The 26418-nt window shown below is 33.5% G+C and overlaps 4 protein-coding genes across 7 annotated transcripts; 2 read left to right on the top strand and 2 right to left on the bottom strand.

Annotated features, from left to right (window-relative positions):
- Positions 1 to 6545: 6545 nt before the first annotated feature.
- Positions 6546 to 7978, top strand: LOC103491585 (F-box/kelch-repeat protein At2g44130-like). Its single transcript, XM_008451587.3, has one exon. The coding sequence runs from the start codon at positions 6731 to 6733 to the stop codon at positions 7772 to 7774; it is 1044 nt and encodes a 347-aa protein (XP_008449809.1). The 5' UTR covers positions 6546 to 6730; the 3' UTR covers positions 7775 to 7978.
- Positions 7979 to 8743: 765 nt separating this feature from the next.
- On the bottom strand, positions 8744 to 11329 carry LOC103491586 (lipid phosphate phosphatase gamma). The gene is made up of 2 exons (XM_008451588.3): positions 10421 to 11329; positions 8744 to 9120 (listed from the first exon to the last, which is right to left on the bottom strand). Exon 1 carries the CDS (start codon positions 11113 to 11115, stop codon positions 10447 to 10449), a length of 669 nt encoding a protein of 222 aa, XP_008449810.1. The 5' UTR covers positions 11116 to 11329; the 3' UTR covers positions 8744 to 9120; positions 10421 to 10446.
- Positions 11330 to 12843: 1514 nt separating this feature from the next.
- On the bottom strand, positions 12844 to 15706 carry LOC103491587 (uncharacterized). Its single transcript, XM_008451589.3, has 2 exons — positions 14615 to 15706; positions 12844 to 13511 (listed from the first exon to the last, which is right to left on the bottom strand). The coding sequence occupies exons 1-2, from the start codon at positions 15329 to 15331 to the stop codon at positions 12990 to 12992; spliced, it is 1239 nt and encodes a 412-aa protein (XP_008449811.1). The 5' UTR covers positions 15332 to 15706; the 3' UTR covers positions 12844 to 12989.
- A 3307-nt stretch (positions 15707 to 19013) lies between these two features.
- LOC103491588 (importin subunit alpha-9) lies at positions 19014 to 25995 on the top strand. 4 transcript variants are annotated; one of them, XM_051085033.1, is made up of 13 exons: positions 19075 to 19240; positions 19305 to 19394; positions 19614 to 19830; positions 20227 to 21435; positions 21821 to 21974; positions 22284 to 22386; positions 22872 to 23056; positions 23207 to 23286; positions 23667 to 23817; positions 24400 to 24481; positions 24609 to 24667; positions 24753 to 25058; positions 25578 to 25995. In XM_051085033.1, the coding sequence occupies exons 5-13, from the start codon at positions 21834 to 21836 to the stop codon at positions 25740 to 25742; spliced, it is 1272 nt and encodes a 423-aa protein (XP_050940990.1). In that variant the 5' UTR covers positions 19075 to 19240; positions 19305 to 19394; positions 19614 to 19830; positions 20227 to 21435; positions 21821 to 21833; the 3' UTR covers positions 25743 to 25995. The 4 variants fall into 4 exon arrangements, with proteins under 4 accessions (XP_008449812.1, XP_050940990.1, XP_008449813.1 ...); XM_008451591.3 differs by lacking the exon at positions 20227 to 21435 and having other exon boundaries at positions 19076 to 19240; XM_008451590.3 differs by lacking the exons at positions 19305 to 19394; positions 20227 to 21435 and having other exon boundaries at positions 19014 to 19240.
- Positions 25996 to 26418: the final 423 nt, after the last annotated feature.

Genomic DNA, 26418 nt, shown 5'->3' with positions numbered 1-26418 from the left:
GAGAAATAAATATTGCACCCCTTTCTAAAAAGGAAAATTTGGCCTTAGGATTAGTTTTTTTAAAAATTCATTATTACGGATTTGATAAATTTTCAATTATAATTAAAGTCAACTTAAAAAGAAAAAAGCACTTTTGAAGTACTAATTATTTAATATTTTATTTTGATTTCATTTAATATATATCACAACTAAATATGAAATATCTTCCATACTTAATTATTATTCGTTTTAATAAAAACATATCTTGATTTTTTTTCATTCCCTAATTCATTAATTTCTTTTCTCCCATCATTTTTTGATTTAATATTTAATATACGTTGGAATACAAAAAATTCAATATATACCGTATGTGAAAGGAAAGTATTACATTCTTAACAAATGATTTTTTCTTTGGTATATTGTTGGATCAAAAGAATTGAGTCTTCACGATATATTAGGTTTTATTTATAACACTGTTACCATTATATATATACATATATATATGTGCAAAACAATTGAATAAATATCTGTACAAATGAGAAAGTACATGAGGTATATATCTTAATATGATGTATATATGTTATGTAACTTACCGAAAATCTAAAATTGTTATATTTATATTTGTTATAAATATTGTATATATTTGAAATTAATAATTAAACCAAACAAATGCACGAATATAACAATTTTACAATACATCATCTTATATACCAAATAACATATGAGAGGTATATTTTCATATTTTTTTTCATAAACCATTATATATTTCCAAAAAAAACTATAAAAAAACATACATACATTCATATATATGAATAATAAATAACTAAAGTGGAATTTGAAATTAACCACTAAGGAAACTATAAAAAAAAAAAAAAAAAAAAAAAAAAAAAGTGGAAAATGGGAATGGAGAAAGGCAGATTAAATTATTGGAACGGTCCACCACAAAAACCCAACCCCCGTTTGTCGAACCGGACGGGTCCACTACTTCGCTCTAAATCTCTCCCATCCCTCACCGCCACAACCACAACCCCTATTGCTTTAATTAGTCTCCCTCTCTTTTCTTTTTCCTTAATTAGAGTCCTTAAATATTAGGGCTGATTAATTAAACAAATTAATAAACCTTAGAAATAGTTATATAAAATTATTATAAATTATAAAACTTTTTAAAACATTTATATAAAATAAAAATCATAAAAAAATTAGAATATTTAATAAAATATTTATTTTCTTTTAGGAAAATCAAATATGATAATTGTTTTTAGTGATTTTAGTAAATAGTTTGTAAAAAATTTTTATTTAAAAAGAAAAACACCTTTTAAGATATGTTAGTATATACAAGAACATGTTTAACACTAACTTAATAGATTAAAATATTAATCTTTTTTTTCTTAAGATTAGATGTTTAAATATTGATGTTGTTATTTTTTAAAATGCGTAAACATTAATGAAAGTGGTTTTTAAATGAGGGAAAGTTTTGAAATATAAACTCAAAACAATTTTTAATTAAAATGAAAAAAAGGAAATAGTAGAGATTTAGTTAAATGAATTTAAATACGAAACAAGACAAACAAGTTGTGATTAAAGAAAGAAAAATTGGAATCCATTTGATTTGGATTAGATCAAAAAGATTGGTTCCCAATGATATTATCTATGTCGATTTGATTGCTATTTTGGTCTATGCAAATAGATTAATTAGATGTGACACGACCATGGTGCCATTCTTTCACAACTTGTTTATGAGCTAAGGTCCCACACCTTAGGAAAATCAAAACATATAAATAAAGAAAGAGTAGTGTCACAATCAAACCAAAATAATAATTCAATCACCCTACCTTTCTTCTTATTATTATTGTCATGCCGACCTTCTAATCTATTTTATTCACTCAATTATTATTCAAAATTTTCTAAAATCTATTTCACTATCTTTTTAGTCACAAATTATGATGGAATGAAATTAAGAAGAAGAAGAAGAAGGAAAAAAAGAAAAAGAAAAAGAAAGTCAAAGATGGGATTTGTGTCATTTAATTACAAAGGACTTTAGCTATTGATTAAAAAGTTAAGAAAGTAATTTGAGTGAAGGGGTTTGTTTAGCTATTAATTAACAAGTTAAGAAAGTCAAGATGGGATTTGTGTGAATAATAAATATTAGTTTAGTTTTTTTTAGTAAAAATGATGCAATTAATTAACATAAAAAATTAAAGCATTGCTTACATCGGAGAGCAGAGTTCTCATGAGATCTCTTATATCTCTCCCCATATATACCCAATAAAATATCCAATTAGTCTTTCTAAAATAACGAAATATGTTTTAATTTCAACGCCACCCTGCTGTGATTAACACATTAATTTAATCCCTGATTAAGGCCTTTAATTTAATATTGCATTATTATGCAAGCAAACATCTATACGTTACTCTTTTACTATTATATTACATTTATTAAAAGTACAATGGTCTCTAGTTGGAAAATTAATTTAAAGAAGTTATAGGGTTCCGACCACCATATAAAACCAAAATGTCTAGGTTAAAAATGCCTTACGTTAGAGTTTGGGTTTTGGGTTTTGGGTGTAGAATTCTCTTTTTGCTTCTCTAGTTCTTAGAGTTAGGATTAGAAAATATATACGTATATGAGGGGAGAGCATGATAGATCGAAAAATCAAGCCAACTAACCAAACCGAAATTAGTAGGTAGGAAAACGAGAGGGGTCGATAGAGGTCGGTTTCGGGAAGTTTCAAGTCGAAAATTTTCAAAAAATATTTCTTAAGTATTAAACCAACTCGACCGACTAACTTGACAAAAATTGACCGACCGACCCTTAATCATCGATGTCATAGTCAATTTAAACATTTACGAAACCGACTATTGTTAGTTCGGAGTTAGTTTTGTAAAAAAAATCGATTCCGATCGACCGGTGATCACCCCTAATGTGCACTAGGCTACACCCAATGTAAAATTGGCAAGTGGTAATGTTGTTTTTGTTTTAAGAAAATATTTTTTTCATAATTTTTTTTGTGATAATTTGAAAAGCAGAGGGCATATGAGTTAGCCCTAATTGTTACTTGTTAGATTAAAGAGTGTGAGTTAGTAGAATCAAAGTTTCTAGAAAGTTCCGTTGTAGTTAAAATGGAAGAGAGAACTATTTTGCTCAAATTTAACAATTTTCATAGAGAGATTTCTTTTTAATGGATCGTAGTTTTCCTCCGATCAGTTTAGAGTTTTCTGCTTAAATTCTTATATCCTTGTTATTTTATGTTTATTCATGCAGTAGTGTGTAAACTAGATGCCTAAATATGTTGTACAAAGATGAATACAACAAAAGTCAAATCAAATATTAAATTATAGAAGAAAAAAACAAAGTGAGAGAATGACATATTTTTTCCAATCTACAAAGGAATTAAACAATACAAACGGTGTAATGAACTATAATTAAAAGAGAAAACAAAAAAAGAAGAAGTGATTTTTCTTCCATTGAGAAAGCAATAAAATTAAGGAATAGAGTAAAGTATTATTGATGATTAAATTTGAGGAATTAATATGAATTAAGGAAAGGCGTTATCCCTACATCTTCCATCTAAGTTTGAAAATGAGGTCTCACTATGTATATATTTTGGATCAATCCATTTCACTTTTAAAAGTTGACGATGAAGATAAGACATAAAGTAAACCCAAACGTGTCACAATTAAACTAACGCCCGTCTTAATCAATTTACTCTATAAATAAACACCTACATATATATATATATATATATACCATCTCGATGCAATTAAGGTCTAAGATCGAATAACTAAAGACATAAGTCTTTCATTTTGGGGCAATGTATACTCAAGATCGAATAAAATAAAGGCAGAGTTCTTTCATTCCGGTCCATCTCGATGCCACTGAGGCTCAAGATCCAATAATTAAAGGAATAATTTTTTCATCATGAGGCGTCTTGAGGCATTATATACCTGAGATCGAATGAATTAAAGGCAGAATTCTTTCATTGTCGCAGGGCATCTCAATGCAACTAAGCTTCGAGATTGTGTATCATGATCAACACGATCGTTCAAATTTGAAAGCCATCGTTTAAAACGAAGTACAGGAACGTGTAGATCTACGGTTTTGTCTTTCATTTCGGGCCATCTCGGGACATGGTACGCCCGAAATCATGTATCAAAATCTACACAATCGTACATCGCATGTGTGACCGATTTATCACATATTGATTGGGGTAATTTTGATATCTTACATTGCAAGCCCGTAGATTTTTTCTTTTTTCAAAATTTTTCTATACATGGTAATATTTTACCGATTTCTTATATTTTGAAAAACCCTAAATTAAGCCTTTACTTTTGGAAGAACCATGAAATCTCTGCTATTGAGCTAAAAATTAATTAAATAAATAAAAAGTAAATTGGTTTTACTAGATTATATGATGGTGGGAGACTAATTAGAGAGAAAACTAAAATTTCATTAAATATAATAATAAAGTTATTTAGAGGTTTAATTAGAATATATATATTAATTTTTTTAGAAAAAGATAAATAAAATAAAGAGAAAGAAAGAGGTGAAGTAGACTCACATTCCCACAAAAGGATTGGCATTATGTAAATAGAATTAAAGTTGATATGAGGATGAGTGAGTGTGACAATCACAAATAAAATAATGGAATAACTAAGTGAAGAAAGTGATTTCTTTGCCATTGCCACATGGAACTAAAACCAATTTTCAAATTAGGATTAGGGTTTATTACCCTTTTCTTTTCTTTTCTTTTTTTCTTAATAAATAAATAGTTTTTTAATAGTAATAATAATAATAATAAAAAGAGAAGACAAATAGACTTTATGGCATGTGATACCAAATTATTTTTTATTTGGTGGGCTCCCTCTTCTTTTCATTGTTTTCCACATTTAACTTAGTTTTTTTTTTCCTTTTTTTGCTTTTTACTCCCTTTGGGTCCCACTTTCTTTGCTTTTTGATCCCTCCCACAACTTGTTTCTCTCTTCCCCCCCCCCCCCCCCCCTAATTTGCTTTATTCACACTACTAAAGTTTCTCTTTTCACTCATTATGTGTGTGTGTGGTATTCTTATACATAGTTTTCCTACTTGATTGGATCCCTATTCTCATTAAATTCCAAAGGAACCTTTTTAAATACGTCCTAACATTTTCATTTTCATTCTCGACTTCAATAAAATCTTAAAAACGAATTTAAAGCGTTTAAACATGATCGAATAATTGGTATTTGGACAAAATAAAAAAATTAGTAAAAAAGGTTAATAGATTTTGATTTCGTTTACCTTTATTTTATTCAATAGATTTATTCTCTCTTGCCTTTAAATCAAAATCATAACGTCTAAATTCAGTTAAAACGGATATGTTACGACTAAATAATCTAAGTTTATTTTCTTTTTATATTAAAGTCCAATTAATTAGTTTGACCTAGTAATTTTAAGTTAAATAATAATAATAATAATAATAATACTAGAATTGGGAAATGGGAATAAACTCAATATTAAGTCAAAGTACTTTATAAGAAACTTGATAACTAAACCCTAAAAATTGATTTTTGTGATTTCACCCTATGTTTTTTGGGTTTAAAATATTATTATTTTACCCTATAAGAAAATTTCAATAACGTTTAATTTTAATTTTTGAACTTTTAATAAATCGAAATTAACTTCTATATTTTCATGCAAATAATCAAAACATGTGAAAATATTTCTAAAACTTATGCTAATAGAAAATTAAAAAATAATGAAAGAATCTACTATGAACACCCCACCATCGAATGATGAACTTTGCCGGTCTCCGCCTTCAAAGAGAAAAGAACTTGCTAAGTTAATCCTTGTGCTAAGGACCACCGAAATGCACCAAAATGAAAGAAAGGTAGTCGGGACTAAATTTAATTAAGATATAATGAAAGTTTGGGGATTAAAATAAAATTTTAAACTTTTTTTTTTAATAAAAGTAATTTAAAACAAAAATAGATAAAGTAGTTGCTTATTCACTATCATAGCCATCAACCTTCTAGAAGGTATTTAGAAAATTGGGGGAAAAAAGAAAAAGGTGCAAACAAAACACTGTCCTTTTCATAGCCATAATGGACATTTTGGAAAAGCCCTAATTTTCCAATTTTTGCAACTTGAGAAGTGCATTATTATTATTATTATTATTATTATTATTATTATTATTATTCTAAATATATCTTTTTCTTTTTTTGTAGAAGACAATATTTAACCTTCTAGAACATTTTTTTTCCCAAATAAATAATAATAACAATAAACAATAAATGAAAAGGGAAAACCTTCTAGAAGACTTGAACTTGTGAGTGGTGGCAATGCCAATAATCCAAATCCAAAGACAAGACTTCAAATGTTAAATGTGTACTAAATTAATGGGTTGGGAACAAGAATGACATACATTCATTAAAAGTATAATTAATAATTATAATTAAAGGTCCTCACACTTCTTTTACGGGTATCAAGCGTGTTTATTAGGTTTTCTTCTTTTACGGGTATCTCAAATTTTTCTTTTTAAAGGTCCTCACAATTCTATCAGTATTGATATCTCAATTTTCAATAATTGTTTAAATCGCAACCCTTTTTTCTTTATCCTTAAGGAATAAATCCAACCGTTAATCCATGTGGAATTTGGAAAAAGGGAAATCTTAATTCTCCGAATTATTAGTTAGCCCTATAAATAGGAGAGTGAAGCGAAGTGTTCTTCGGCATTCAAACAAAAAAATATCAAACCTTTTTCTTTTTCATCTCACAATGGAAAACTTCGAATCCAAGTTCACCGAGTTCATTCCGGGTCTTCCTGAAGAACTCAGTCTCGATTGCATCACTCGTTTGCCTTACACAACTCACCGACTTGCCTCCGCCGTCTGCCGCCGTTGGCATCAACTCATCTCCAGTCCCGATTTCTATTACCACCGTCGAAAATCCGGTGCCACTACTCTTCTCGCTTGCTTCATTCAAGCTCTTCCCCCAGCTTTCTCCACCACAGGATGGAAGCTCTGTACTTCACTCGCTTACGGACTCACCGTTTTCGACTCACTGAGTCAATCCTGGGACCGAATCCCTCCGATTCCACAATACCCAGATGGTCTTCCTCTCTTCTGTCACATAGCTAGTACCGAAGGAAAACTCGTGCTCATGGGCGGCTGGGATCCCGCAACTTACGATCCGATTGTTGATGTTTTCGTTTACGATTTCACCCACGGTGCCTGGAGGAAGGGGAAAGATATGCCGTCTAAGCGATCCTTTTTTGCAATTGGGGCTTCCGATGGACGAGTCTACATCTCCGGTGGCCACGACGAGAGCAAAAACGCCTTGAAATCGGCATGGGTTTACGATCTCAGAACCGACGAGTGGACTGAGTTGCCCCAAATGAGTCAGGGAAGAGACGAGTGCGAAGGTCTGATGGTCGGCCGCGAATTCTGGGTTGTTAGCGGCTACGACACCGAACGACAAGGGATGTTCGACGCCAGCGCCGAAGTTTATGACCTCGATTCCGGGGAGTGGCGAGTTGTGGATCAGGCATGGGAAGAAGGCCGGTGCCCACGGGCATGCGTCGGAATGGATAAGGAAGGAAAACTAACGAACTGGTCGGAATTGGCTCCGGCGGTGAGAGTCGGAGCGTGTGGGATGGTGATGGGAAGCCGGAGTGTAGTGACGGGATCGGAGTATCAAGGGGGGCCGCAGAATTTCTATATGATGGAGACGGAGGGAGGGCAGAATGGTAAGATGAGGAAAATTAATGTTCCAGAAGGGTACGGTGGATACGTGCAGTCGGGATGCTGCGTCGAGGTGTGATTAATGAAAATATCGGGAGGGGGGAAAGGGTAGTGTCGTAATTTTGCTAAGTTTGGGAATATAATAATATTATTTAGTTACCGACTATGTACATATTTACATACAGAGTGGGAAGAGATTACGAACAAAATTTTGGTATGATGCGTAATTAAAATTTTCCTCATTTTCCAATATAATATATAGTTTCCAAACTTTGGTGGTGAATGTATTTCTCATAATCATTTTTGTGTGTATATATATGTTTTTTAAATTTTTGTGCAAGTCTTGTGGCCGACACAGTGAGCTTAAACTCCTCCATACATTTTCTCTCTTTTTTTTGTCATTCTTAAAGAAAAATCTAGGGAAATTTAAAAGAGGCACAACATGTTTTATGTGTCCAAAACTGTGCAGATAAGAGTTTATGAGGTTAGAATTAGACTAAATTGCTTTATTTGAATTTGAGAAAGGTTTAGAGTGATACCATTAGCAGTAAAATTAACTCTGTTTTGACCTCTGCTTGCAATGGATAGTCTGATTTAGAGTCACTTAAATGTGTGGTTCAAATTTGGAGTGGATGAAGTCGTTGAGGTATAGATAAGTACATCGTTGTCTAAATCTAACTAGATAGAGACTCTCGTTGTCTGAGTCTAACTAGATAGAGACTCGTCCAAATTACGCGAAAACTCGAAATTACGCTAAAACTTGAATATCGAGACAAACCAAAATTTAATTTTCCTACAATATTTGAATCGATACAATTATTAAATTAATACAACTCCAATTTGAGGGCATAAATTAATTTGTATTTTTAAATATCATATGCATCCTGCTATTAAGTTTCAATATTTTGAAATACCAAACCAAAAACATAGAGCCTTTGAAGTTATTAAAATGCCTTTAAGTACGGAAAATGCAGTGTTTTTAACACTTGAAAAATCGTTCCACGGAAACCAGTAGCCTTAGATTTACTTTTAAGGTTCAGGAAAGAAATGAAAGAAGAATATATATATATAGAAGTATAAAAGAAAAAACAAACACATAGCATAGTCAATCTGGCAATTGAATTCCACTCTTACACACCACGTTATCCAAGTCCAATCCAGTATGATATCAAAACTAGATCTATTGAAGTAGAGAAAGTTCCTTTCTATCCATGTAAGTGATAAAAATTTCAAACCAATTTTATAAATCAAAGTATTTGATGATCAAATCAATGTTTCTATCTAGCTAATGTCTATGGGCACAAATATCATGGCAGCCACCAACCAAGCTCTCTTAGTAGTCTACAAAGCTGGTTTCATCGAGTGTTTTCCTAACCCTGTCTCACATATAGGCATAGACCATCTTCAATAGCACTCACGGTTCCCCTGAAACAAAATAAAAAAGATCAATAAAATCAAAGCACAAGTTTCCCTTTTTCATTTCGATAACAGTGGGCGTCCGAATTAGCTTATGAATGGCTCAACTTATGTTGGGAGATTGCTTACTTATCCTACATATTTGATATCAAAAAGATCTATAAAATCAAAGCATAAGCACCCTAGAATGATTAAAAGGAACAGAAATATACAACTCAAATACCCCCACTTAAAACAAGACGTTAAAAGAAAATGAAGACATATATCAGCTAATCAAACGGTGTTACCAATCAATTTACTCTATAGTTGTACGTAGAGTTCTTCCGGGACTGGCACGCTAGTTTTATACTACCATAGGAGACATGAGTCTTCTTCCACACTACCCAAATAAATTTGAATAAAGATTGACAAGACATGGGTATCAAATAGCAAGACAGGGTGACAGATGAATCAGCATCAATTGCTATGCAAAAAGGTTGAGTTTGAATGTTCTAAAGTCTACTATTAATAACATGCAAACAACGAAAGTAAAGGGCATGCAATTTCCAATCTTTCCGAGAAGATAGCTACCATGGATTGCAATAACAACCAGAAGCTTGATCATTCATTTAATGGATTTTTGTATCTAGTAACTTTCTAGTTTAAATTGACTTATTAAAGAAAGGGAATCAAAATGCAGTCAAATCCATATGGGAACAAAGAGACAAGAAGCCAGCCAGAACCAGAAATCAAGGATGGATAGAGAAGTGAGGACTGGGAATTTTCTTCTCAGAATCTTATGCGCATCGAGATCAAGAAAGATAGTATACCCTTATCAAAGACAAACGAAATCTAGATTGGATAAATGATGATTGAATCGTATATAGCCGAAAAGGAAATGGGGAAATGGAAAAATGCGATCCAAGATGGAAAAATGTATTTCAAAAGCTAACTTTGATGTTGTTTGTTTATGGAAACAAATTTGGCAAGTGAAAACAGTGGTTGTCGACTGATTAACTGGATATTCATAACAGTAAAAGGAAAAGACATCAGAATCAAATTTTTAGACTTTCAGTCATACAGGAAAAAATTAATGTCCAATCACGCAACCTTCCGCTAGCAAAAGTTTCATAAAAGACTGTCACGAACTCAATCAATCACAATAGAATGTAAATTCCTGCTTAATCTTCCATCATATCACCGTAAGATTACTCCAAAAGGATTGCTAGCACAAACATTCAACATGTGATCGAATTCAAGGAACTAAACAAAGCATGCTCGATTAAGAAAAATATCAAATTACAGCACAATTTCCAAAAGATATACGTACCTTCTCACATATCAGATCCAACTCGATCAATCACACTTACAGTCCAACTCTTGTCTGGCAGCTCTTGCATTATCATACTCGAATTTCAAAACATTACTTATATGAGAAGTGTCCTTAATGTAAAACTTCCTGCCAAATTGGCTCTCCTCTATAGCCGGGAAGTAACAGAAAAGCACAGAATTGACAAACCAGAACCACAAAGCTCCAAGAAGACCACCAAGTGTAGCTCCAGCAAAAACCTGTGCAACAGTATGGTATCCTAAATAGACCCTCGAATACATGGTCAAGAGAGCCAAAGACCAAGCTAATAGATTCAACACCCACTTGCTTTCAGTACCCCAAAGTCCAATCCCTTTATAGGACAAAAGAGTGAAGTATATAGCAAAGAAAAACATATACTGAGAGTGACTAGACGGCCAACCATGGGAATCACACATTTCCAACAACGCACACGTCTCAGGACGGGCTTGCTGAACGGAGGTCTTGATGAATTCATTTATGAATTGAGAGATTACAAGCCCTAGCGCGAAGAACATACCCTGTAATTCGCGACGGAAGATGAAGTGAGAGAGGAATCCACCGAGACTAATGAAGACCGGGACCAAAGAAACCCAAGCTAAGAAATGGCCGAGCTGATCTCCCCTCTGGTACCGGACATGGGTCAAAGACACCGCCTTGAGTGGTGCCGCCGCCATGGAAGTGGAATCAAATTTCAATGGAGGAACTAGAAGGAGACAACCATAAATAGATCGGATCGGAGACGAAACGAATTTGAATGCCTGAGATCGGAGGAAAAACGAAAAGGATTTGTCACGACGAAGAGAATCAAATTACGAATGGGTGATGGAAACTTGAAGTCGTGGACGAAGCAAGAAAATGGTCGTTTGTTATTTCTCATTAAGATATTTTGTGTTTCCATTTTTGGGCATTAAAAAACAAAATAAATAAATAATCAAAATTATTTCCAAAATATAGCAAAATTTAAAATCATTCAAAGTTTTTTTTTTTTTGTTATTTTAAATAGTTTTAAGATAAAAATTACTTCTAACGACCACTTTACTCGTTTGTTTATGCCATTCAACAATCGTATTTTATAGTAATTTGATGTTAATATAGATACTTTGAGTGTATAAGACACCAAATAAACACTACACGAATTTTTTTATTTTGAAATTTTAGAAAAATTTCTACATTAAATTGAAAATTTTAAAAACTTAATATAAACTTGCATGTTAAGGCAAAGATACAAAGTTTGAAGTAAAAAAATTGTTTCTACGTGGAAAAAAGTTATTCATGAAATTGAACAAGTGAATAGTATAAGAACTGCCCTAGAGATCAATTTTCATACCATGATTTATATATGTTAATTGATCGATGGGTATGATTGTTGCAAGTTTTCTTCGAAAAATATGTATGATATATGCTTTTATGCAATATACTATGATATTAGAGATTGGTCGCATATTGTACACCATAAAAATGTGAAGCTTTTTTACCTAATAAATTTTATGAATTTTAGTATAATCTCACATATTTTATGCATGTTAAATAGTATCAATAGATCCCTAAAATGACTATATAAATGAAACTTAGAATGTAACCCATTTTTAGAAAATAGCAAAACCTATGTTCGTTTATTTATATGTACAAAAATATGATATCTAAGGTAGAAATATTAGTATTGATTCAAAGAAAAAATAGAAAAAAATTGTCGTATATCTCAAACGTCTATATTTAAGAACTCTATGTTAAAACATCTAAAACCTAAACTCTAACTAAACAATTCGTACCTACACACATCTTAAAGTTAGTTAAATTATTAGTGGTATCTCTATTGGTGCATTGTCTTTTCTTTGGTTTCCTAATGGACAGAACACGTAAATATTACATCATCGATGAACTTTGAAATTTTTTTAATAGATACGGAATCATTTTTTAATTTATATGGGCAATACAGTAAATAATTTATTTGTTTTTTTGTTTGGAAGTGATCTTCGCTTTTCTTATTCCTTTGCTGCAACTTGCCTTGGAGGCAAACTTGATGTTTGACCAAAGTTATTATTGGAGGCACACTAAATTTAAAAATACCCTACTTTAGATTTAAGGGTTTAAAGAATGCAATGTTGAAAAATATTTTATTGTTTTATCCATACTCTGCAAATCTTAATGGTAAATAATTGTTAATGAACTACGCATATCTATGCATAGATCTTCTTTTACGTTTTATTTGTATTATTTTACATGTTGATTTGGCAAAACCTAACCAAGTATAGATGAAGTGTTATAATTGTGGATGCTCATTAATTTTCCTGTCCTTGTTTTACAGTGTTCTTAGGAATAGATTTCTTTGTTTGACCGTGATTTTGACCTAATATTTTCTGCACAGCATTATAAAGCATAAGAAAAGAAAGAAAAATGAAAAATGAAGCAAGGAAGATTTTGGTCCCATCTAAACAATTTATGCAAATTCAAGAGCAGAAAGGTTGTTACAGATGGATGATGTATACCGTGAGAGGTGATTAGCATTGGGTTAATTAAAGCAGTAGCAGTGAATTAGAAGAGTACTTAGTCATGGAGAATGAGAATGGGAGTGAGGGTGAGAATGGGAATGAAGGCTATCAAAAATATCAGCAGGAGGAATAAAGTAGTCCATGCTAAGACCAGCGACGTTAAACATCACATCGTCAATACTCCAAATCTCTTCCATGCGAGTCCTGCTAAATTGGGTGGACATTTCCCCAAACTTGAACACCGTCGCTATAGACCTGCCTCGGTGAGCGATGAGGACCCCGTCCACGTCTCTGTAATCCCCAATGCAGCTTCCAATGGTCGTTTCCCAGTACACGGCATCGCCTTCAGTCTGGACCCTGGTTAGATGCGAGTCCTCCAGGTACACTAACACTCCACTCTTTTGACAGAAGTAGCCATATAGTACATGCCTTATCACTTCCGCAGGCCCCTCATTCCTCTCCATCACAGCCTCCCTCTCTGCCGATACTTTCAGCACAAAGCAATCGTCTTCTCCAATCCTCTTTTCTCCCAGACATTGAGCTTTCTCAAACAACCTCGCCGTGCTCTTTGGATCTAGCCCCTGCCATTGTTAATCAATTTTAATGCTACGTGTTTGTTTCTTGGTTGCAGTTATTAAGTCTATATGAAAGTTTAAGATAATAATATGGTATTGGTATAATGGTATTTCTAAAACAAGTATCAAATTGTTCTAAGATAACAAAAGAAACAAAATTAGAGGTAATTAGATATATGATATAGGTTTAATGAACTTACTTCCTCCGGCGCCACCTAATTAAAGAAATGCATCTCGAGATAGGTGCAATTACTATGGCCTGGCTGGCCCCATTCATATTAATATATTGGAAACAAATCTATGCCATTGGATTTTATGATCATTCTTCGTAATTAAAAAAAAGGTGAAAGAAAAGAAAAAGTAAAAAGAAAAAGGAAAAGAAAGAAGAAAGAAGAAAGAAGAAATCAGACACAAAATACAAACTAACAACTGTTAAAGGCAGAAACAGAGAGACAAAAAGCAAGAGCAATTGGGACCCTTGAATGAAGAAAGACAGAGAGGGAATGACGTCACCAAGAATAATCAATCACGTGCCATCCATCCCCAAAAATCTGAGTGTTTCACTGTTGGAAAAGCATAAATATGTACGATAAAGCAGGGGACAGTTTCTCTATCATTGTCAGCTATTTCTTGGGATTGTTCATTTGTTGCCCAGTCTCTGTCCTTGAGGCCATTTCTTTTTTCAAAAATTTCTCAATTACTAAATAACCCCACTTCTTTTTTTCTAATTTTATTTTGATTCTCACTACCTCTCATTCTTGTCGTTGGAAATGGTCAAACTTATACCCAAAAAAAGTGAAGAGATAGTGTGGAATGTTTCATAGTTAACTCAAGTGCATTTGTAACGTAAGAGGTTGTTTGGAGAATTAATCATGACTGTTGAAGATAAGGAATCTTGGAAAAAATGTGAATAATCAGAGCAGAAACTAAAATGAGATACAAACGGTGTGAGAAAGAAGAATTACATTGTGTTATAATTTCATAGAAACACCCCTAATCGTTAATATTTGGTAGAATGAGATGATTAATTGGAGATTAATAAATTTATAGTTGTTTTGATTTTACTATGTTTGAAAATATGTGGTTTTTAAATATAAGAAAAGAAGTACCTGAATGATGCGACGGAGGGGACGTTGGGGGCCTTTGGCGGCATGGGTGCCGAGCCAGGGAGTGTGACGCCAGACAGTATTGCCGTCGCTGCCGGCCACCACCTTACTACCTCCGACGACCAATTCAAGTGACCACATAGCCGGTAGCATTTGCCAAAGAACAAAGCAGCCAGTGTCCTCACATCTTGTTCCAACCGTCTTCACAGATTTACCAGAAGAGACCTCTGTTTCGCAACGAATCATCTTCACACTTCCAGTGGCGTACATATTCTTGGCGCACTTTTGCTGTTTCAGACATCCTGTGGCGGCCAAGTATTGTTGTATAATGTAATGAGCCACGGAAGTTTCAAGAGGAATATGAGGCGGGAAGTGGGAGGTTTGTGGAGGGGAATTGGAATGGAGAGGAATGGGAGCGAGAGGACATGCGAGCACACCGAGCAAGAGCTTTAAATCTTGGGTTTTGGAATTGGGAAGGTTTGTGAAGGAAGACTGAGAGATGGAGGGGGTGAGGTTGCGTTGGATCTTAAACCAGTCGCGGAGGAATTCCCAGTTCGAACCGGAGGAGTCCTTTTTGTTGGGCTCTTGGTCTTGGAATTGAGGATCCGGGCCTTCCATCAATGGAGTCAGAGGCTGTGAGTACCAAATTTGTTTCGATCTCCTCGACTTTGAAGAAGAAGAAGAAGATCCCCCGTTCCCAATCTCAACCGCCGTCGCCATGCCCTTAATTATTAATTCCTTCGCCTTCAACCAGATTTAATTTCACACAAACTTACCAATCAATTAAGCTTCAAAACTCGGTGGGTTCCCAATGGGTTTTAGTAACATTGCTGCTGCTGCTAATATGCTGACGCCGAGCACGAAACTAAGGTCGTTTCAGTTGATTTGGTCGGTTTTGTACTGAAAAATGGAAGATCCAGTGAAGAAATGAAAGGGAAAAAAAAGTAAGAGCTGGAGAAATTAGAAAAGAATAGGGAATATGAACTCTGAAAGTACTCTCAGAGGGTGGTTGCCGGAGTTAAGGAGAAAGTGAGAGAAAGGAAAGACGATGAGAGAATGAAAAAGATGAAATTATAAAATGAGGAGATTGGGAAAAGACAAACGTGGGAGAGTGTGATAAATATAATATGGAAATTGAAATGATTACTTTCCTTATCTTAATTTAATCCAAAACGCATGCATGCCTTTGAGCGTTTTTTTTTCTTCCTCTTTAATTTGTACTCTAAAATTATTCATTTTCTTTCCAAGTATAGTTAAATTTATTTCTACTCGTTCTAGATCTAGGTTACTTGATTTAAGTTCGGTATCTAAATCCATCGAGTCAAGGACTCTTAGTGTCAAATTCTTTAGATTTATACAACATTAGATGATATATAATTAAATTTATCTTTATTCGTGAATTTTAGTTTTTTTTTTTAATTATTCGTTTAAGAGTTTCGGTCTAATTCTTTTTGTAATGGGATTAAAAAAAAACTCAAATTTGGATTAAGTATTTTAGGTCCAAATTTTCAATCTAATTCACTTTTCACATATTACGATTTTATTTTCATTTTAAGTTCGAGTACTGTATTTACATTTTTTTTAATAATCAAGACGTTATATTCGAATTGAAGATGCGAATAAAGAAGATAAGATAACGTAGATATTATAAATTAGAGGCGATTGGAAAACGAAAAAGATGAAGGAGAGGGAGAGAGAGAAAAAGGAAAATGTATGAAATCTTGAGATGAGAGAGGAACATTTGGGAAAGATAAAAGTTGGAGGGGGGGAGAAAAAATAACAAATAAAATCATTGCTTTCTTGAATTCAAAGGGTGTATTGAAGAAAAAAAAATTGAAAGGGATAGTGGAAAACATTTCTATATGATCTATAATATATTACAATATGATGAGAGTGCACATGGTGGACAATTTACGTATAGAACAAATTCGAAAATATTTACCGTTCATATAATAAAATTAAGAATGATTCATAAACTTCGTATAACTTGAGTTAATTTTTTCATAAATTCCAATTTGCTTACTGGAATTTCTTCATATTCTCTTTTATAACTTTTTATTTTTTTGTCGTCTCTCATCTTCAACGTCATTTTTTTCACAAGACAATGTTTTTTCGTTATCTTTTTTCATTATCAAGTATTGTGTCATTTTCTTTCTTTTTTTCACTATACAACCATGTACACATATCTAAACAATAAGTTGTCTATCCACATAAATATAGATACCACTATTATTAATACATTGTTTAAATTTGGTACAATATTGTTTATATTGAGTACAATGGTACAAGATCATTTAAACTGGGTATGATAGAATATCGTGTACAAAAATCATTTAGATTTGGTATAAGATCATTTAGACTTTATATAAGGGTACGGTCTCATTTAGACTAGGTACAAGTGGTACAAGATCGTTTAGATTGAGTACAGGGGTATAAGATCATTGAGACTTAGTACAAGATCATTTATCAAGTACGATATCGTTTTTCTCTCGTGCGTGACTGAGTAACTACAGAGTATTTTCTTATTTCACCTTGTGAGCTTTTTCTTTTTTCAAAACTGTTCTACATAGTATAAATATTTTCTCATATTGTTATATTTTTAAAAAACTTATTTCTTATTTGTACAACATGCAAATATCAATTAATTTACTAGTAATAATCAAGAATAGATATGACTATTTTTATATATAACAAAATAAACCAAAACATTATAAATATATATTAAAATATCACAGTCTATTTACAGTAGACCGCGATATACCAAGATAAACTACCATTGTATAATTGTATAATGATAAACGTAAATAATAGTTTATCGTAGTCTATTACATATAGATTATAAATGGCTTTAAAAGGTTTAGTCATTTGAGATATACAATCAAATTAAAATGTTGGGATATGAAAAGTTATTTCCTTCGACGGAAATGATATTATTATATTTTTTTTACTTGAATTGTAGTTAATATTGAACTTTTGGAAAGGTTTAACTCTCATGTCCAATTATTATAAACAATAAGTTCTTTTTAACATTTTCATCGACGTTTGTGCTTCACTTTTTTTCAAATTCAAGTCAAGTTATTAACGAGTCGAATCAAGATTTCAAAGTGTGTATATATATATATATATAAGAGATTTTGTGCTTTTACTGCTTCACTTAAGTTTGTTTAGCAACCGAGCAAATCTATCACAAGTGATGTTTATAGCTAAGGTTTTTAATTTTTTTTTAGTTATTATATATTTTTCTGTTTTTTTTTTATAAATTATTATTTTACCCAATATGTTTACTGCAAAAGTAAAAGTTTATCAATCATTTACAAAATTAATTATGTTAGTTTTGTTGAAGTAAAAAATCTATGTAACTCTATGCTTTACATTTTCTTTTATCAATCATAGATAGCATATTAATGTGTAGTTAATATATGTTAACCATTTTAACATTTCTTAAACTTAATAAAATAGTTAAGTTAATTTAATTATAAAATGAAAAAAACAAACAAACAAACTAACAAAACATTAGCTTAAAAGCTATCATTTCAAATATTAATTCATGCATATAAAAAATAAATAAAGTGGACATTTTCAAATACCACGTGATGTAATTTAGACATGCGCAGAGGAAATTTGATCGAAATTCTACCTAAGTGTTAGGAGTTATGATAACCCTAAATTCTAAATCGATCAAATTAAGGCTTCGATAAATTTTACTTTCGTAGCTCCGATTTCTTGAAATTCTTCATGCATATTTGATCTGAACCATCATTAGAATTGACCTACTATTTTTCGGACTTAAAACCGGATAGGACCTGTTGGATGAAAGAATCGAGAGAAAGAAAGAGATGTAAATATGAATTGGGCTTTTAGGATTGAGAGATGATTTTGGTAAAGAAAATTGATTTTTCAAAAATACAAGAGAGTAGACAAATCCAACCACTTGAGAGAGTATTAAAAAAGGCCAACCCGAATTCATTTTGAAAAATAACCCAATTTATAGGAAAAACTATGCAATATGCACGTTTGTTATCGGTTAAAATCCAACAAAACACATAGCCCATTAGTATTTAGTAGGCTTAGAAAATATATCAAAATCTTTACATTTTAGTAATTATAAACCCTAATAGACATTTATAGAATTCTATACCTAAGTTTACGAAATATAGTAAAATTTATATATTTTAATAATTAATAAAATTCTATCTATGCATTGATAAATATTTGACAACCCAACTCATATAGACCAAAGTAATAAGTTTCAAAACAACATTATAAAAATGAGAAAAACTATAAAAAGTGTATTTTTGCAATAAATTATTGAAAAACAATATTAAAAAAAAAAAGAAAAAAAAGAATTCGAAGAAGTTGAATTGTGTGGCAAAATAAGCAAAATACCAAATCTTCAGGGGGACATTTATAATTTCGGCAAATTTCATTTCTTCAAGAGCAAAGAAAGAAATAATGGAGGCGGCAATCGGCCGTCATTTGGTACTTGGCCCGCGAAAATTCTATTCAGATTTCTTCGATTGCGCCGTTCTATAGAGTTTCAATCCATTTCCTACTTCTCTTCTGAATACATCCATTCCATGGCGGACTCTAGCCTCCCTTCCCCAAGAAGAGATTCTATCAAGTCTTCTGGTGCGTTCTTTTTCTCTACCGGCTACTTTTTTTTTCGAGGATTGATTGCAGTATTTGATTTCAGATTGATTTCTTGCTGCTATGTGTTCGAGTTTGAGGAATATTGTTGACGCTGTTCGCCGATGACTGAAATTGGTGCACCTGCGTTCGACATGTTAGTTTGTTTTTTGGATGCTTAGTGACGGAAGAGGAGATTGGAACTTAATTTGCATCTGATTTTTAAAGAACATGTTTGTTTAATTTGATTGGTATTTTGGTTGGATGGAGTTTTTTTTTGCTATCAGTAGGAGATGGATGTTTCTAGTTTCCTGTTAATTTTTATAAATTTTATTCGTAACTAATGCAGAGAATGTATCTGTATTTCTGTTCTCAGTTGGGGGTGTTGCTGCTCATCGAAGACGACAGCATGCGGTTGCGGTGGGAAAGGAAAGAAGAGACTTGTTGGTGCGCGCGAAGCGCTTCTGCAGAATTGGGATTGGTGATGCTGCTTCTGCTGTTGACAATGAAATGATAATGGACGAAGAGTTGTCAATTTTGGAAGTTCAAACTTCTTCAGCAGTGGACGAGCTAAAATCCGCAGTTGCATACCAGTACGTCGATCCTTTTCTTTCTCTTATCCTCAGGTTAAAGGAAAAGACACTTCTTAGTTTTCATATCTAAAAATCACATTTTGGTTACTTGTTAATTATCTTAACTATCCCGTAGAAGAAATTACTGTAGGATGAAGAGTTTGAGAGATATGAGGTGCCATCGAGTTGTTTCTTTTCGGATACCCACTTGGTGCTGTGGAGTCATGTAACTTACTATCTAGTATGCGTGCTTACTCTAACTAGTTTAAGAGTTCTAATTTTGCACGTGTAAGTTCATGCTCTTAAGAAATCAAGCACAATCACTATCTAGGTTGCCTGAGAGTTCTTGTTCTTTTTTTAAAAATTGAAGTATCTATAAGATCCATCGAAGCTGATGGGTGTGGTTTCATTTCTCAGACTTGAAATGGGCACCAAGGTGGGAATTGGGAAATCATTCCTAATCGTTGCTGGAAGCACAGATATAGGAGGAATGAACTGAATTGTGAAAAGGATATCAATGTCTTAAAAATTTTCTTAACAGAGCAATTGTTTTTTTAGGAAACGAAACATTTTATTGATGGAATGAAATAGGGGCCAAGGCCCGAGCACCCGAAGGCGATTATAGGAAAAGATGCCAATGAGAAAATTTTAATTTTCTTAGGATAACGATCCAACCAAATACCGAATAGACCTCCGAAGCATGGCTAGTATCATTTCTTGCCAAATCATCGCTAAGAGATTTGACCAAGAAAGAGGAAGAAGGGTCGATAGTCTAAATCCAGGAGGCAGATACCTCATGAAAAGAAACAGACTGTAAATGCTGTGATAAAGCCATCCGTTCAACAATTTCAGAATCAGTGAGATTACGACGAAGACACAAATCCCAAGCAGCAGCATCCTCAACCCAAACACCAGCCACCTTGATATTCGGAAAACAAGCCAAACAAAAGAGGTGAGGGAAAACGCTTGGGGAAATACCACAGTTAAGCCAGGGAGCCTTCCAAAAAGAGATAGATTTACCATTACCAAGATGATGACGAGTGCGGCTAGGCTGGCTACCAAATCTGTAGTCTGACAAATGAACTTCGACGGAGATTTTGATGAACCCCGAATAGATGAGTTGTCTCCACAGGGCATTAGAATCATGCAAAAACCACTAGATCCATTTGGCAAGAAGGGCATGATAAACATGATAATTACCCATACCCAAACCGCCAATCAGACAAGCATGCTATGTAGTCTCCCAATTTTCATTATGCATACCATCCTTGCCTTGAGCAATGAAGCACCATCCCAGAAGAAATCACGAATCAACTTCTCCAAAGATTGGATAACACCAAAAGGAGCATGATAAAGAGATAAATAATATGTAGGCAAGCACGAGAGAGAAGCCCAAATCAGCATATGATGACACCCATTAGATACACAGGCATATTTCCAATTGTGAAGCTTATGATGTATGCGCTCAATAACTGGCTGCCAAAAAGCATAAGATGTAGAGTTACCACCTAAAGGCAAGCCAAGGTAAGTAGAGGGCCAATGACCAAACCACAACGAAAGGAGCACGCCAAATGTTGTTCTTTTGTCTTTATCATGCTCCTTCTGCTGTTATCCAGAAGAGCAATGGTAATCACAAGAAAATCTATTTAGATCATAATTGCATCCATATGCCGTTCTTTTGTCTTCATGAAGTAGTACACCATTTGTCAATAGGTTTTCTCCTCCAAAACCAAATATTGTCCCATAAGCTGTCGAAGATTTGGATTAGAAAATATTGGTTTTGAAAAATCATTGATGTATTTAAAATGGACAGACTTGGGCACCGTTTTCTGCCCTTTTGTTTTAGGCGAAAGGGACATGGTTTGAACCTATGGTGAACAATAAGACAGTAAGTTACAAACATTTTTTAACTTCATCTATCGTTTTCAAATGAACCATTTTCCACCGCATTTGATTGGTATATTGAACAATTGATATGATTGGTGTAAAGGTCTTGCTGTTTCTATTGTAGGGGAAAAGGTGCAATGCAGAAGAGAATTCACGCCCTTCGAGAACTAAGACGCCTGTTATCTCGATCAGAATTCCCTCCAGTTGAAACTGCTCTTAAAGCGGGAGCGGTATCCTTGTTGGTGCAGTGTCTTTCATTTGGTTCCCCTGATGAACAGGTAAAAAATAGCTTGCCTGAGAATGCACTTTGATTGATTTGAGTTATGTGCTTTATAGGTCCAACTGCATTACACAAATGCAGGGTGCACTTTTCTCACAAGGCTATGGAAAATCATGCTGAGTTTAAAAAAAGAGATGGAATAAGTGATTTTTTCTTCTTGTAGCTTGTAGCTGCTTATTTTTGGCTTTCAGGAGCGTGATTAGATATTTGATGACTGTTGAATTTATACGAGCAATTCAGCAGATATTTTACAGACAAATATTCGTTTTTTTGTTTTGAAGTTTTCCCTTCTATCCCTTTGCTGCAGTTGCTTGAGGCGGCTTGGTGCTTAACGAACATTGGGGCTGGGAACCCTGAAGAGACCAAATCTTTGTTGCCAGCAATACCATTGCTTATTGCTCATCTTGGAGGTTCACATTACCTTTTAAATTTTATTTTTCCTTTCTCTTATGAAGGCTTGATACCTGAAATACCATATTTTGAGTCCAAATTATGGTTTTCAAATTAAGCCCTTTATTTGATTCACTTTATTCTTCCTCTTTCAATTTCTTGCCAACAGTCTGTTGTCATCATTATGTATGATTATTAACACTCCTGTGATATGCATATGGTCACTGCTTGGCCAGCTGTAACTGGTAGACTTTGTCTTAGCTGTGCTGTGTAGTTTAAAATAGTTGAGGCAGTTTCTTTAAATTTGAATATTTACAATGCATGAAATTGCTCATTCATTTGGGAAAAGAAACAGATTGGGATGTATTAGTGACTTCAAATGTGTTATTTGTCCACGACCTTCCTCGAAGTTGTCACAAAAATTTATTTTTAGTAAAATTTTAGATGAAGTCATCTCTTTTTCTGTATTGGTTTTTTTTTTTAAAACTTGCACAATTCTGTGCAGAAAGAAGTTCACTGCTTGTTGCAGAGCAGTGTGCATGGGCATTAGGAAATGTTGCTGGTGAAGAAAAGGAGTTGAGGGATATTCTGCTTTCGCAAGGTGCTTTATTACCTCTTGCCAGAATGCTGCTACCAAACAAAGGTTCATCCGTTAAAACAGCTGCTTGGGCACTATCCAACTTAATCAAGGTTTGAGTTTTCTTTTACTAGCATAACATACCTTCTCCTATAAAAAACTATATGATGTCATACTGTACAGAGCATAGCTCAAATCACAAAATTTGAAAGATTTGTGCATTTTATTCACAAAAGACTACCTCTCGTGTTTTTCTCATGTAGGGACCAGATTCCAAGGCTGCTACAGAACTAATTAGAATCGATGGGGTGTTGGATGCCATTATTAGACACTTAAAAAAAGCGTAAGTATAGTTATCATACTTTGGAATTCATGTTTTGATCATAAAGGATTCAATACAACGATAGTCGATAGATATGTCCCTTATTCTTATCCTGATTTCCTTTTTCTCATTCTCATGAAGCTGTTTCTGTACAAATTGATTCTGTATAATATAGGGTTATCCGCTGTTCCAGATGATAGTTATACCTAACCTAGGCAGAGATTAGATTTAGCACAATGCAAATTCCCCTTGCAACTTGTGAGCATTATTGTGGAGCTCACGAGAAAATTTCCTGTTGTGATTTTACATCTACATTGTTAATTCTGTTACTATTTGAGGAAATTTTCTATGATTGTATAGGTGGACAGGGTTTTAATTATATTCAAAATTACGAAGTGCAGGGATGATGAGTTGGCAACTGAAGTTGCCTGGGTAATTGTGTATCTGTCAGCACTCTCAGATGTTGCTATCAGTATATTGGTGAAGAGTGATGTTGTCCAACTACTTGTGGAAAGATTATCAACGTCAAATAGTTTGCAATTGCTTATTCCGGTAATGTCAAAGTAAAACAATGTCTGCATTCTAAGATTAACTTTCTGAGTTCGGTCTAACGTACAGTATATTATTGTGAGATGCCTAGCGTACCTTGATGAAGATGTTAAGTCCTTTTATTCTTCAATAGGTGTCTTTAGTTGTCCACAACTTCCCTTTCTTTCTTACCTGATTAATTATGCTTGTAGTTGTGACACACCATTATCAAGTCATGCTTGTATCATTGTACATTTTCTCTAAGTAATAAATTTGCATCCATTTTTCTTATGTTTGGTTCTTCTTTATCATAGAAAGGTCAGGAAGACCTAGTTAATTGCGTGACGAGAGCTTTTTAAATGATTCCACATGTTTCGTTTACAACTACTTGAAGAATGCCTCCTTATGATCCCTTCTGCACATTATTTTGAATGCCAAGCACATTATTTTGAATTTGAATTGCTCATAATTTTCAGATCCACTAGCTAGTGTCCATGTTAGCATTGCCTGATACTTGGACATTCTATGAATATCAAGCAATTCAATGTTTTTTTTATCAACTACATTGTGGGTTTTTGATTATTCAAGAAATTACATCTTAAATAGGTGCTTCGAAGTTTAGGGAACCTTGTGGCAGTGGATTCACATACAATTTCTGCTATTCTCATTCCTGGAAGTGAAATTACAGGTAGGCGATGTACCTTTTTCTCTTGCTAGGATGGAATCGCGGTAGGTTGATTTCAATGAATACCAAAGGGAAATAATCTCAGTGATTAGTGAGATTTGAATGGATTATGCAATTCTGTTATTTTCAGGTAGTGTTGTAGAAGTCCTGATAAAATGCTTAAAAAGCGAGCACCGAGTTTTAAAGAAGGTAATTTTCATTACTTGTTAAAATATTACCATCTCTGTATAGATTTGGACTTCGAGTTTATTATCTGAATCCCTATCGAAAGTAGGAGGCATCTTGGGTACTGTCTAACATTGCTGCTGGTTCCATGGAGCACAAGCAATTGATATACACCAGTGATGCTGTACCCTTATTGATTAGACTTCTTTCATCGGCACCATTTGATGTACGAAAGGAAGTAGCATATGTATTGGGAAATCTCTGTGTTGCGCCTAATGATAGTGACGGAAAAGCAAAACTTCTAGTTGAAAACTTGGTTTCACTTGTTGGCAGAGGATGCCTTGTGGGTTTCATTGACTTGGTAAGATCTGTCGATACAGAGGCTGCAAGGCTAGGATTTCAATTCTTGGAGATGGTTAGTATATCCGATTGTTCAACATTGTTTATATTGTTATACTTCTCGTTTGTTATTTTTCCATTCAGAGGGTTTTGCTGGATTAGAAAGCATCTCTTTTTTCTTTCACTTAATTGAATCCTCAAGTCACCTCATTCTCCAAGTTGATCACCTACTTAGGGACAGAGCAGAAATGAGGGCTGGGAAACAATTGGAGGCCCCCCATGGCCTTAGATTAACTGATTATAGAGCTAATTAATAATGTTCTTAAGCTTTTTTATCATTGCCTCTCACTTCAATTTATATGTATATATATAAGTTGTTAGTTCTCCCCTTGTGAGTACTACTTATGTGTTGCTTCCCCCAAAAACGTTCATATCATATTACAGACTTTGAGAGGAGCTACGTATTTCTTATTGTTCTCTGAGTACTTCAGAGAGTTGGTGACAACCTGTGATATTTTAATGTTCAAGAGGACTTCCGAAAAAAACTTTGTTCTACTTCATGATGATAATGCATTTTCTTGTTCTTTGGCCAAAGGTATTGCGAGGAATGCCAAACGGGGAGGGTCCAAGGCTCGTTGAGCGAGAGGACGGGATAGAAGCAATGGAAAGATTTCAGTTTCATGAAAATGAAGAGTTGAGAAACATGGCAAATTGTCTGGTCGATAAGTATTTCGGTGAGGACTATGGTCTCGACGAGTAGACAGTCGAGGCTTACTTAAGCTCTCACAGTTTTCACAATCAAAATTGCATAGCTCTGTCGGCGTTGCACTCAAGTCTACTAGATGCTTTATGAAATTCAGCATCCATGGAGAAAGGTAGAGTTGAGCTTTCGGAATTATCTTTGTTTATTTGCAACTTTCCAGATGAGTTTGATCAGAGCCTATCTTAATTATGCTGTAATATCTCGCACACGTCTTTACTATTAAGGAAAATGCATTGCAAAATTGGATAAATGGCCTGAGATTTTGAAGTCCCTTGTTTTCTACTGAACTGTTCTATTTTTTTCTTTCTTTCTTCCACAATAAGTTGCTTGTGGGTTTTGTTATTGTTTTTACAGCTTTAATGGTGACTCCATATAGATAAATACAATCTGGCTGTGTTGGACACTTTCAAATGTAGTAAAAATAGGAATTATTTACAAAATATAACAAAATTTATCAAATTCTCTGTAGATTATTTACGTTTCTTTTTTGCTATATTTTGTTAATTGTTTAAATTTCTTTGGCTGAGTATTTCTTTTTATAAATTTGAGAATTTTGATTTAAAGGAGCAAATTTTGAGTTAAAATCTAGTTTTTAAACAAGATTAGTTTGACAATTTGGTGCAAAGTGTTCGTGTAGATTTCAAATGATTATAAGTTTGAATTTTCTAAACAT

This window comes from Cucumis melo, chromosome 5, assembly GCF_025177605.1.
Source record: "Cucumis melo cultivar AY chromosome 5, USDA_Cmelo_AY_1.0, whole genome shotgun sequence".
In the NCBI taxonomy this organism is placed as follows: Eukaryota; Viridiplantae; Streptophyta; class Magnoliopsida; order Cucurbitales; family Cucurbitaceae; genus Cucumis; species Cucumis melo.
This window is presented reverse-complemented; position numbering and strand designations above follow the sequence as displayed.

What these genes read in the sequence shown, in the direction of transcription:
- LOC103491588 (XM_008451590.3), top strand. Translation starts at nt 19,189, where the DNA reads ATGGCGGACTCTAGCCTCCCTTCCCCAAGAAGAGATTCTATCAAGTCT. An exon ending in GCTTATTGCTCATCTTGGAG is followed by an intron (nt 22,387 to 22,871) that starts GTTCACATTACC and finishes AATTCTGTGCAG; the next exon opens with AAAGAAGTTCACTGCTTGTT. An exon ending in GTTTGCAATTGCTTATTCCG is followed by an intron (nt 23,818 to 24,399) that starts GTAATGTCAAAG and finishes CATCTTAAATAG; the next exon opens with GTGCTTCGAAGTTTAGGGAA.
- LOC103491585 (XM_008451587.3), top strand. Translation starts at nt 6,731, where the DNA reads ATGGAAAACTTCGAATCCAAGTTCACCGAGTTCATTCCGGGTCTTCCT.
- LOC103491586 (XM_008451588.3), bottom strand. Translation starts at nt 11,115, where the DNA reads ATGGCGGCGGCACCACTCAAGGCGGTGTCTTTGACCCATGTCCGGTAC.
- LOC103491587 (XM_008451589.3), bottom strand. Translation starts at nt 15,331, where the DNA reads ATGGCGACGGCGGTTGAGATTGGGAACGGGGGATCTTCTTCTTCTTCT. An exon ending in CCCTCCGTCGCATCATTCAG is followed by an intron (nt 13,512 to 14,614) that starts GTACTTCTTTTC and finishes TAACAATGGCAG; the next exon opens with GGGCTAGATCCAAAGAGCAC.